We start from the raw sequence: 13,147 nt of genomic DNA, 5'->3' as shown, positions 1-13,147 counted from the left end.
ATGGTCCCTTCTGGCTTTAAAGTCAGAGCAATGCTATGGGACATAGTGGGCTGTAGTCAGCTGGCTATAGGATGCTGCATGGCATAGCACTTCGCATGTACTATAATAAGTAATAAGCAGCGCAATGCTCTTCACCTAGTGCAAATTTTACATTTAAACAGGAAGGAAAAACAATTAAACTCACCTTCTCTCCTTTAAGTTTGTCTTCTTGATCCAAGCAACAGTTCCCATTTTCTTTACTTTGACAACAAAACGGTTCCTAAAATACTAATATCCCATTAATATAACATATGACTTCTGCTCATAGTGAGCTTGATCCCAAGTCAATTGAAGTCAATGGGAGTCTCTCCTGACTTACAATGTGCTTTGGATGAGGCTCAATAAAATTGCAAATATTCATGTTTTAAGGCATTATCTTTTTCTTACCAAAACCTTTTTAAAAAAAGTTCTCCACAAAAAAGGGTTTTCTAAGTTTCTCAGTGGAATTTACACAAAATGTTGGCAGACAGGATGAACTTTATGTCATTAACACTCATTGATGTCACCACCTCTTTTAATTCAAATCTTATTTCAACTTTATTTTATGCATGTAATGCATAAAACTAGCAAAGACCAAAGTCTCCTTGCCTCAATCACACAAATATTCCCACTGACTGCAATGAAACTACTTTTGTGAGGAAGATTTGGGCCCCTTATGAACAGTTAATACTTAGAACCAGATTTTTATAATACTCTTTGTCACTCTGCAATTTGTATGTCTGGGCTAAATATTACAGAACAACAGGTTTATGTGGCTAGTGGCCTGATCCAAAGCTCACTGGAGTTAATGGAGACACTTTCATTGACTTCAGTGACCTTTGGTTCCAGGCCCTGAGAGCTGGCTGATCTGCATTCCTGGAAAGGACAGCCAACAACCCATGGCAGAAACAAGATTGGATGTGTACTTAAATTCACAGTGGTCTCTGGTTGTTTAGATATTGTAATACACAGTAATACATGCCTCACTCTCCCATAAAAATATTTTAGAACAAATATTCAAAGCAGTTGAATAGGAACACTCTTTGATTCCCACCATTCCCACCGCTTACCTTACAGAAGGTTTTACAGCCATCTAAGATTGGCCTATACCCAGTGCAGCGGCACAAGTTACCTGATACCAGAAAATAATAGGTGAACTATTAGTTCTAGCTATCACATATAATTTAGGATTCAAGACTTCATGTTAAGGTTTGTCTTTTTTCAGGAGAAGGGGTTTATCTCTGAAATGCAGTATGGGCCAGATGTACAAAAGAGCTCAGCATCCATTGACTCCTGAGGGGAGGAAACTCTTACAGCAACTAAAAGGAAGCTGTAATACTGCAAGAGCCGCATCAGATGGCAGCAGTGGGTGAGTTGACCCAGGGCGCCATAACAACTTTGGCTTTGGCTTCACTGACACAAAGGTGGGTTTTTACAGTGAGATAGCTAGCATGGGATAGTTCTCTCATTGTAAAAACTTAAGTGGAGACAAGGCACTTGCAGTGTTTACAATGAGGTAAAAAGAAAAGGAGTACTAGTGGCACCTTAGAGACTAACCAATTTATTTGAGCATAAGCTTTCGTGAGCTACAGCTCACTTCATCAGTAGCTCACGAAAGCTTATGCTCAAATAAATTGGTTAGTCTCTAAGGTGCCACTAGTACTCCTTTTCTTTTTGCGAATACAGACTAACACGGCTGCTACTCTGAAACCTACAATGAGGTAGCTAGGCAAAGTCAGCACTATATCTCCTGCCCTGGCTGACCTCACCAAGTTTGCCTCATGGTAAAACTAAACTGGCCTTGTCTCCCCTCTGCTTTTACCCTGGGATAGTGAACCCACATTAGTTATCCCTCTCTAAAAGCACACCTTTTTTGCAGTGAAGACATAGCCAGTCTCTCTGTTATTTTATAGTTTTATTACTGTCACAAAAGCTTTGGCACTGTTCTGAGGTTTACAATGTTCTGAACACTGTATCTGATGAGAACTAAGGCCAAGATTTTCAAAAGTGGCTACTGATTATGGATGCCTCAATTTTTGAGAGCCCAACTTGAGCACTTTTTGAAAATCAGGCCCCTTTAAGGACATCTTAAAGGGGCCTGATTTTCAAAAAGTGCTTAGTGCCTACTCTCTGAAAATCAACTCCCCTATAGGTGTGCCAAGTTGGGCACCCTAATTGAGATACCCCAAATCACTAGTCACTTCTGAAAATTTTGGCCAAGGTTTCACTCTGCTGTAGGGTATACTGTTCAGCATGACATCGCAGATGTGCTGTTTAATATATAGGCACCTCACAGATTTCAGGCAGCCAAGAATTCATTGTTGCTTTCTTCCCTTTCCTCCCCACCCACCTTTTCTGAAAGGAAACCATCATTAAAAATCTTATTTACTAAGAGATTATTTATCTTGTTTGTTCATATATTAAAAATGGCATTTTGATGGGGAGGGGGGAAGTGGAGAAACAAACAAACAAAAACTAACCAGCCAGAGCTGCAGCTATCTGCTCCATGGAGGGTTCAGGGTGGTTTCTCAGTAAACTATACATGGACATCACCATTCCAGGGGTGCAAAAGCCACATTGAGAGCCATGGCACTTGGCCAGCCTTTCCTGGAACAAAACAGAACAACAGGCCCTGCTTCAAAATGCAACATCAACAAATTCCCTTTTTCAATCATTTAAAAGAGCTGTTGGTTTCAAAAGTTACAAACATGATTTAAAGAGTGTGACAAAGTTCCTGCTCTACCTTGGTGGGTCTTGTGCTTATTGGCAGATTTGCTCGCCTTGGAGCTTCAGGGCAGCTTGGCCATTTTTCTGAATTCACAGTCCAGGTCGACTCCTCCTGTGTCTGACCAGGAGTTGGGAAGATTTGGGGGGAACCCGGGCCCGCCCTCTACTCCAGGTTCCAGCCCAGGGCCCTGTGGAATGCAGCTGTCTAGAGTGCCTCCTGGAACAGCTGTGCAACAGCTACAACTCCCTGGGCTACTTCCCCATGGCCTCCTCCCAACACCTTCTTTATCCTCACCACAGGACCTTCCTCCTGGTGTCTGATAATGCTTGTACACCTCAGTCCTCCAACAGTCCGCGTTGTCACTCTCAGCTCCTAGTGCCTCTTGCTCCCAACTCCTCACATGCACACCACAAACTGAAGTGAGCTCCTTTTTAAAACCCAGGTGCCCTGATTAGCCTGCCTTAATTGATTCTAGTAGCTTTTTGATTGGCTGCAAGTGTTCTAATCAGCCTTTCTTAATTGTCTCCAGAAGGTTCCTGATTGTTCTGGAATCTTCCCTGTTACCTTACCCAGGGAAAAGGGACCTACTTAGCCTGGGGCTAATATATCTGCCTTCTATTACTCTCCTGTAACGGTGTCCCTGTCAGGTTCCCTTTGTTTGACCCTTTGACCGCACTCCTGTCCCTGTTGTTCATTAGTTGTCCCCCGTAATTATTTGGTTTTCCAGGTCTTGTGGACCCCCCATTAGGCTGGAGGGAGGGGATCCTTTAGCAGTGGGCGGGCTTTCACCGCCCACTTCCTGGATCCCAATAAGATTACTCTCCTGTAGCCATCTGGCCCGACCCTGTCACAAGGGTTACAAGATCTGACCTAATTAACACAATGAAAAATGTGACAGATGTTACAAACTTAAATGCCTTCCTCTTAGAAATGTGAGATATTTCGAGAAGAAACTGAAACTAATGTGAAAGCTGAACCAGGAAAAGTTATTTTGATGTGTGGGTCCAAGAATATCTGACTGGTGGACGATGGGAGCAGATTATCCCCCAACTGCCTACTTTGGGGTTCTTACACCTTTCTTTGTAGCATCTGGTGCTGACCACTGCTGGAAGACAGAGCATTGGCCTAGCCAGACCATGGGTCTCATCCAGACTAGCTATTCCTGAGTTCCTGTGTCTTTACCTCAGTCTCTTAATATTATATGCAGTGTTGTAGCTGGATATGAGCAAGGCAAGGTGGGTGAGATAATATCTTTTATTGGAACAACTTCTATTGGTGAGACAGAAAAACTTTTGAGCTACACTGTCTCTCTCTCACCCATAGAAGTTGGCCCAATAAAAGATATTACCTCACCCATCTTGTCTCTCTGTTAATATTAGGCAGTCTGCATGAAGGAGCATCTCTAATTAGTCTTAATCAACCATTTTATACTTGTATTATCAAGGTTTCCAAGAAAAGTTAGTCTGACCGTTAACAACGTCGAACAAATATCAGACTTTTGCTGGCCCACTAAGATGAGTCTCACTGTTTATGTATCTTCTTTGCTGTGCCTCCAACACACAGTATACACACTGTTTAGCAAGCGGCAACATTACACATTGCGCCTTTTACAATACTTTGTTTTTTAGCAGAGCTGGACAAATAATCCAAAATATTTTCTGTATAGACATGCTATAATTTTAAAGTTAATACCTTTGGCCATTTTGGCAGCCCTTGGGCATTTCCTTGCTGAATTCAAGGAGGTGCCACCATTGACAGGAGATCACATACCTCTTAGTTAATCATCTAGAACTGTTTTATTTTAGCAAATAGGTTGTTCCCATACTATGCTAGAGATTCCTGAAGTTTTTGCAGCATGTGTGACATCTGCTAGATAACTTTACATAAATACTATATTTTCCTGTCTTTCTCCACCCATTTTAAACTACACTGCAGAATCAGTTTAAAAATCCAGAGTCCTCAGCTATCTTTTAGCAGTGGGAGCAATACCATATCTTTAAAAATCGTAACAGTGCCGTACCACCACTGCCAATTAATCCTAGGCACGTGAAGGAAGAAAGCAAAAATCCTTTTACAGCATACTCTCACCTGAACTGGATGTATCCGGGTTTTTGTGCATCCTATGCCTTCCACAGTGGTGACAGCAACGTCATGCAACGAACATATGGGTAATAGACAGGCATTGGCAGAATAATGTCTTCGGATTGTAAAGGAGAATCAAGGACATTAAATATAATTATAAGCTTTAAAAAATTAGGAATTATATGACCAGTAATTCTTGTGTACATTGTAGGAGTCGCATGCCTGGTCATGCAAAACTTGGCAGTTAGAGGCCTGTGCACGTCCCTCAAGCCTAACATTCTATGGGCCAAGAGTATAAATATCCCATCCTTTCCGTCATTTAATCCTTATCTGCCATCAGAAGCCCTATTTGCAGAGCTCTGATGCAGAGGGCAGGAGGGAAGGTCAGAGTGTTTCTTTGCAAGCAACACAGTGAGAAAACAAGAGTTATTGCTGGTAAACCCCCCTTTTCTCCTTCATGACATTGCTTTCACAGAGTTCACTGTAGAAGACTAGCTAGCAGTGACCTCCCTGATGAGGTGAGCTTAGCAGTGCCCTGCTAAACAGTGACATAAGCACTGCTCTAAGTCAGTGGTTTTCAATCTGGGGTCCGCAAACTATGTCTAAGCTTTCCAAAGAGGTCCGTACCTCCACTTGAAATGTTTTAGGGCTCCACAAATGAAAAAAGCTTGAAAACCACTGCTCTAAATCAATATTTGCTCAATACAGAGTTGATGTAGCACTCAGAGAACAGCAGTGATGGAGGTGTGAGCTGAATTCCATCAAGGAGACCTAGAGATTTTAGGTAACTACACCCTGTGGATACATGTTACTGAAGCAGCTATCTTCATCACTAAGCCAGTGACAAAGGCATAAGAACATTAGCCAGCTCATAACATGACTCAGTGCACAGTCTTTCCTCTTAAATTGTCTTTGAACTAACAAGGCCTAACAGTTTGATTTTTCTGTGAATGACTAATCTAAATTGAATATTAAGTTAAAGTTTGATAAGCTGTTTTTAAAATACAGTATCACACATGAAAACCTTATCTACATTCTTGTTTTTTTAAAAGAATACTGCCATATTTCCTTCAGTTAGCTGAAATCACATTTATTTTTAAAAGGTCATAAAAATTTAGTGTTGTGTTTTCTAGATATTTTGTTAAGGATACCTTATCTTCTTGGAAACCGGTTCATATGTGGAGATCATCACAGTGCAGGCTCCGCAGCCACCTCCTCCACAGCCATACTTAGTTCCTGTGAGACGGAGTGAAAGAGTTCCATTAAGGAAAAAAGCTTATGGGTATTTAATAATTCTTTTTTGCTTCTGCTCTGTTCCCAGTAGTTTCCCAGGTTGTGTAAAGCTTGAGGACAATCTTCTTCCTGAAGGCAACAGATATAGAACCTATAACTGGACAAGTGCAATGGCACATGTATCAGAAGCTCATTTTTGCATTGCTTGAAATCTTCAATTATTATTAGACCAAAACTACAAAATAAACTGACCAAGATCCTGCTCCCACCAAGTTCAATGGAAGCTGCTGACTTCCTTTGGAAGCAAGAGCAGCCCACATTATGTAAATATCCCACTGGGACAGAAACAATAATAGATCTTCTGTACAGCTCACATGTTCTGTTTCAAAGTGGCTGAACTATATTTTTGGGTAAACTCAGTAACTTGGCTTGCTGTGTAGCATGGTGAAAAGATTTAGGGCCCAAGACTCTTTTATGAGTGACATAAATTTAACTTAAATATGTAGTTAAGTGCTTTGCTGAATCGGGGCCTCAAAGTAAGTTAGGAATCTAAATACCTTTGTGAATCTGGGCTTTGGTCCTTAGGGCCAAGATTTTCAAAATGGTTGCCATTGAAGTTAATGGGAGCTACTAAGTGCTCAGAGATTTTGAAAATCAGGGCACCAAAGACTAAAATGTCTAGGTTGCCAGTAGGGTTAAAATGAAACCTTTAGGTTTATTTTGAGTCTGTTAATATCACAAACTAAACAATGGGAAGATAAATGTATTTTGCATGGAAACCATTGTTTATTGAAATCATCATTCTTGCAGGAAATCAGATGAACAAAATGGGAATCAAATAGCTACCTAGGCAAAGTGCAATTCATCAGATTCAAACAGCCAAAAACACTTTTTTCAGCGGTATAACCACAGAACAGGAATTTATTTCAGAGATGTGCAATATTACAATTTCTCAGAATTAACTGTATAGTATTTGAATGTCATGGGTCTCAAACTGATTTTAAACATTTGGGCAAGTATTCCATTTCATATTTACAGCCAGAGCAAACTCCAAAGGCAGAGATTGTGAAAGGTATTTTTCCTCAAGCCTTGCTTTGGCCTCTGAGTCCTTTCACTGGCTCACTTTTACATGCTGCATCAAATGTAAATTTCTTGTGCTTTTTGTAAAGGTTCTGCATTCCATCCCAGCCCACCTCTCAGATCTTGTGTTGTATCATCTGCCTCCTTGCTTTCCCAGTGATGCCATCCTCACCGCCCTGTGTCTCTCATTTCTAGTCACATATTTGTGTCTTCTTTCACCTTGTCCACTATGCATGGATCAGCCTCCTAATCTCAGTGCCAGCTCCCACCCACTAAAATCCCATATTTCTCCACAATGGCACAGACACTAACTCAGGTGAGTCTGTTATCTTCTTCATTCCAACATTGCAGAAAAAAAGAGTGGTAAAAAGATTCAAATCTGAACCAGCACTTCCTCTTGGTTTCCCAGTGACTCTTCTCAGTGTTACTTGGAGTCTGATTTTTTAGAAGTGTTAAGCACCCATCTCTTGAAGTCAGTGGGAGCTGCAGGGACTTAGCTACCTCTGGAAATAAGGCTCTTAGGCTATTTAATAGCAGGGAGCATCTTTCTATTTGTCTTGTATAGCACTGAGCAGGGGATTGGCAGATAAATAATAACGCATTTTTGGTCCTGATTTTAGAAAAGAGTAGGGTAAAAATGTTGCCAATAGCCAACAATACAAGAAAATGTCTGACAAAGGTTCTCCGCTTGGTGTGTGGAGTACTTCCTGGTGGCCTGTGGAAGCCAGCTGGTCACATGGTGGTGGCTCTCTCCTTGTTTCCAGCTCATAAATTTAATTAAAACTACACAGATATTTTCCCAATTTTACTCTTCCATGGAAGCAATTTCTTTATTTGCCACAGGGATGTTATGTGATCATGAATGAAACTTTGGAAGGGGAGACACACAATCACAACTGGGAGAGGAGATGGTTCACAAGTCACTCTCTCTACTGAGATGTGGTCCACACTAGTGAAGTGCTTGAGGGCCTCTGGTCTAAAAAGTTATGGAGTTGGAAGAAAGATTCTCCCATGATTTATGGGGATTTATATCTTGGTTTGTAGAGTCCCTCTACATTTATGCTTACATATAGCGTATCTAGATCCCTTTTGTCTGCTACACTTACAACGTATAAGTAAAGAACTTCTGCCTTTGATGGAAGCTCATCATGAAAACAAGCAGAGCTGTAATCCATGATTAGCACAAAATATGAATGTGCTGTCATCTATTCTAAAGTTCTGTTTTTAGATATAAGACTACTGAGGAACATGCATAGATTGATCTCAAGCAGCATGAAACTAAAGAGGTTTTGTCTGTGCTTAAAAATTAGGAGCTTACTAAGTAATGTCTACAACAAAAACACTAACCCAGGAACCTATCCTTGCAACAAAGCCCGTTGCCAACTCTGTCCACATATCTATTCAGGGGACACCATCATAGGGCCTAATCACACTATCAGAGGCTCGTTCACCTGCACATCTACCAATGTGATATATGCCATCATGTGCCAGCAATGCCCCTCTGCCATGTACATTGGCCAAACCGGACAGTCTCTATGTAAAAGAATAAATGGACACAAATCAGACGTCAAGAATTATAACATTCAAAAACCAGTTGGAGAACACTTCAATCTCCTGGTCACTCGATTACAGACCTAAAAGTCGCAATGTTACAACAATAAAACTTCAAAAACAGACTCCAACGAGAGACTGCTGAATTGGAATTAATTTGCAAACTGGACACCATTAAATTAGGCTTGAATAAAGACTGGGAGTGGATGGGTCATTACACAAAGAAAAACTACTTCCCCGTGCTTATTTCCCCCCCTACTGTTATTCTCACCTTCTTGTCAACTGTTGGAAATGGGCCATCCTGATTATCACTACAAAAGGTTTTTTTCTCCTGCTGATAATAGCTCACCTTAATTGATCACTCTCATTATAGTGTGTATGGCAACACCTATTTTTTCATGTTCTCTGTGTGTATATATATCTATCTTCCTACTGTATTTTCCACTGCATGCATCTGATGAAGTGGGTTTTAGCCCATGAAAGCTTATGCTCAAATAAATTTGTTAGTCTCTAAGGTGCCACAAGTACTCCTTGTTCTTTTTGCTGATTCAGACTAACACAGCTACCACTCTGAAACCTATCACCACTGGAGTTCTAATGACACTAGTGGTCAGGTCATCAGTTTTGCACATTATCTAAAAAATGGGACTTCTAGAAGCACAGTGCTCTCTTCCACCATTCTGAAGCACCAGCTCAATTCAGAGAGTAAGTGACACTTATTAAATCCTATATTCACACTTCACTAATACACAGATAATCCACATACAAAGATACTGACTGCAATCTGGTTCTCAGTAAGGATTTAACAGTAGGTATCAGATTACTAAAGCTTCATTATTTTTAGAACTAGATTACAGAATATTATCACAGATTATCTGACAAGGGTAAAATACAGTTTGTGAATCTGCCTTCTTGCTTCAACTCCCCCCACTTACTTGCTAATTCACAGTGGATCTTCTATTAATTAATAGTCTAATGCACCATTTCCCACAGCTTCTAGCCTCCCTTCCAAGTACCCATGAGGCTTGGCTCATTTTACCTTATTTATTACAAAATCCCTGTGATTTGATAGAAGTGCTATATAAGTGCACGATATTATCAAGGATGTCAAAGCACTTTACAACACTAATTAATCTCTGTGAGGCAGATAAGTATTAATATCTTCATTTTACAAATGGGAATAGATGAGCACAAAAAGGGTAAGCGACATTCCCAAGGTGTCACAGCAAGTCAGTGTCAAAACTTGGCACAGAACCAGATTGCCTGATTTAGCAATATGTTCTGACTAGTGAACTACAATCCCTTTGAGTTGGAGCTAACATTAAGCTAATTTTTACAGTTCACTGGAGTTTGCTATTGTTCATAACATTAAAATATAGTCAAGTACTGAAGAGTGTTTGGCTCTTAAAAAGATACATAACTTAATATAGTAATTTTATACAGTTCCAGGGCCCAATCCTGTCATCCTTAATCAGGCAAAGCTCTAATTATCATCAGTGGGAGTTTTTCCTGAATAAAGTCTGCAGGATAGTGCCCTAACTGCATCAACAAGGAAAGGATATGTCTCTTTCGGAGGTAAGACAACAGCATTTGTTCAGGATCAGCATTCTTCTCTACTATCTGCAGAAGGAAGGGAAACAAGCTGTTACAAAAATACTCAGGGTTTATCCTTCAGGGCACAAACCAATAGTCTGCCTTCCCAGCCCCACGTAACATAACTGCATGTGCTAAGGGCCATAGGTGGGAATTTTTCCTTCCTTTGGAAGTTTTTTGTCAGATAGTGCTACTGCTAAAAATAAACTGTCAGGACAGCTTATCTTTAATAAAAACAACCCTGGTGATAGGAGGAATGCCATATCAAAAGAATCCATCCTGAGCCCCTCTAACGGTAAAGGGGGCCAGGAATGGGACTGTATGTCAGCCTATGCACATATGCTTCATACTTATGAAGATATACAAAACCATGCTGGAGAACTCTCAGAATTGTGAACAGTCTGATGACCTGTTGGAAGTGAAGGGGAGCAGAGACTATTCCACAGCGCAGATGAACATGGAAGTATTACTGCAAGGTTACAGATACCAATTATTAAAAATACAAACACAAAAAGAGTTTACTGCATACCCCCAGATCAGAAATGTAATAAGGAAATCAATATTCTTGACAGATTATAGAGCCTCATTATTATTTGAACATAATATGATGAACACTGGAAGGCAGACTAGCCAGGCCAGTGCCAGGGATCCCATTCCTCCTAGTTTTACCCACAGATGTATACTGTACTCATCCCACAGAGTATCCAAATGCTTTACAAAATTATAATCCCCCACCATACTCTCAAATGAGATGGCTGTAATGAATGCTATGACCATTAACAATATTTGTAGCTATCCATGCCAAGAAAATGTTACACAATGGTAATCAGATTTTATGCATCAGGAAATAAACTATGCAGGTCAGGAAGACTTCACCCTCTTCATCCAGCACTGCATAAAACTGACTCAATGCAATCTTCATTCTGTGATGGTCTCTGACAGAGGAGGAATATTAAACTACCTGGAGCAATAGCATCATCCAGAAACTCCTACATACCTATCTGATTAGAAGAATCCTTATCCCAGTATCTTGAATCAGCTAAACCTTAAAGTAGTGTTTAATCAATAGCCAGTTTAAGTAATTATACTCCCATTACATCAACGTTCTATTAGGCCAGTAGCTTCCATTTCATTCATCATATTTTGCTATATTTTGGCATTTCCATTATTGACATTTGCCTTCCTATCTTCTCCACATTGTACTGTGTGTCAAGAAAATGTATATTTCAAGAAAAACACATATAATTTTCAATAATTTTTTTTGCACACATGAAATTCTGAGGGAAATTTTCAAAGGATGAAAGGAGAGTTTGGCACCCAACTGCCACTGATGTTCCAGGAAGGGCTGGAGGCCTAACTCCCTTTTGTGATTTTGAAAATCTTCCCTCCTCTGGCATCATCATCCACAGGAATCTTGTGAGAAACCAGGCAGCAGGAAGGAAAGTGCATGATCTGCAGGCCTGCCGTGGCCCCCCAAATGAACACACCATCACTTCAACACTGGTTGACAACAGCCCTAGAGAGGTTCTGGGATGTTCGTTTGGGGATGAAATGTTATTGTTCTCCCACTGCTTTTTGAAAAGCTCGGTGGGGTAGAAAGCTCAATGACAGCTACTCTTCTAAACTTCACACCACTTAAGGTGTACGATGTTAGTAGGAGTGGAACACTCTTCAGCTCCATGGCACTCTAGATTTTAGACAAAAGAAAAATAATTTACCTAGCACTGATGTGCATAGAAAGTGCCATGACAAAAAATGTATGGGGAGAAAAAAAATGCATCTTAGGGGGCAAACTGCATAAAAGAAAGACACAAAGCATTTGTGTTAAATATTTAACTTCCTGATCCTGATATGAACCTGAAATTAACTCCAAACTTTCACTCTTAATTTGCCGTTCTCCTTAAGCTCATTGCAAACAAAAAATGTATGCAAAACACTATCTGTGTGGAAGTGACAGCTAAAGAAACTATTTAGAGCACAAAGAAAAGGAGTACTTGTGGCACCTTAGAGACTAACCAATTTATTTGAGCATAAGCTTTCGTGAGCTACAGCTCACTTCATCGGATGCATGTAGCTCAGGAAAGTTTATGCTCAAATAAATTGGTTAGTCGCTAAGGTGCCACAAGTACTCCTTTTCTTTTTGCGAATACAGACTAACACGGCTGTTTGAAACCTGTCATTTAGAGCACAGGAACTCCTAACCAATCTCCCCGACCCCCCAGTATCATGCTTCTTCCCGAGGAAGCGGCGATTACATCGCTACGTTAGAGCTATATTGGCTGTTTACTGTTCTGACCCTGCAGAGGAGAAAGGGAAGTGGGAGTGGAGAACTGCCCATGGAGTCGGAGGAACCTGGGTCTGTGTGTCGGATTGCCATCACATGAGAAATGGTCAAAAGGCCACTCCAACACCTCTCGTCCCGTCCAGTCATCAATGACCCCCTCGCTTACCTTCCTCCCGTTCACATAGAAGATCAGCTTATCAGGCCCCGCTCCCCCTGCAGCGGGGAGAGACATTGGGAGACGCAGGGAATCACAAGTCCCGTCCCCGCAAACCAGCTGCGCTGTGCAGTCCAGCGAGCGAGCGATGACCTTGCCGGGGGGCTGGGCCACCTGTGAACTCGAGAGGGGGACGGCAAAGCCAGTAACATGAGAAGTCGGGGTGGTGGTGCTATGACTACCCGCAAATGTAACTAATAGATATAAGCAGGCCGATAGCTATAGATAGCTCCCACCCGTGGTGCAATCCCTGATAAAAAGCCCATCCTGCTCCAAACACTTTCAAAACTGGTTCCCCGCCAGGAAAGTCAAGGGCAGTGGTTACTATCGCCAAGAAAAGCAAATAGCGTTACTGTTCTCCGGT

At 41.1% G+C, this 13,147-nt stretch overlaps 1 protein-coding gene across 1 annotated transcript in view; it reads right to left on the bottom strand.

Annotated features, from left to right (window-relative positions):
• AOX1 (aldehyde oxidase 1) overlaps positions 1-12,801 on the bottom strand; it is a 75,578-nt gene extending 62,777 nt beyond the window's left edge. The window contains exons 1-7 of the mRNA XM_077829642.1: positions 12,736-12,801; positions 10,255-10,312; positions 5,980-6,076; positions 4,835-4,943; positions 2,499-2,625; positions 1,089-1,150; positions 185-259 (exon numbers count right to left, since the gene is read on the bottom strand). Of these exons, the coding sequence (XP_077685768.1) occupies positions 185-259; positions 1,089-1,150; positions 2,499-2,625; positions 4,835-4,943; positions 5,980-6,076; positions 10,255-10,312; positions 12,736-12,801 (594 nt within the window). The remainder of the gene's footprint in view (positions 1-184; positions 260-1,088; positions 1,151-2,498; positions 2,626-4,834; positions 4,944-5,979; positions 6,077-10,254; positions 10,313-12,735) is intronic.
• Positions 12,802-13,147: the final 346 nt, after the last annotated feature.

The sequence above is a fragment of the Eretmochelys imbricata genome, chromosome 11, assembly GCF_965152235.1.
Source record: "Eretmochelys imbricata isolate rEreImb1 chromosome 11, rEreImb1.hap1, whole genome shotgun sequence".
Lineage (NCBI taxonomy): Eukaryota > Metazoa > Chordata > Testudines > Cheloniidae > Eretmochelys > Eretmochelys imbricata.
Note: the sequence above shows the minus strand (reverse complement) of the source record. Positions and strands in the feature narration are given on the sequence as shown.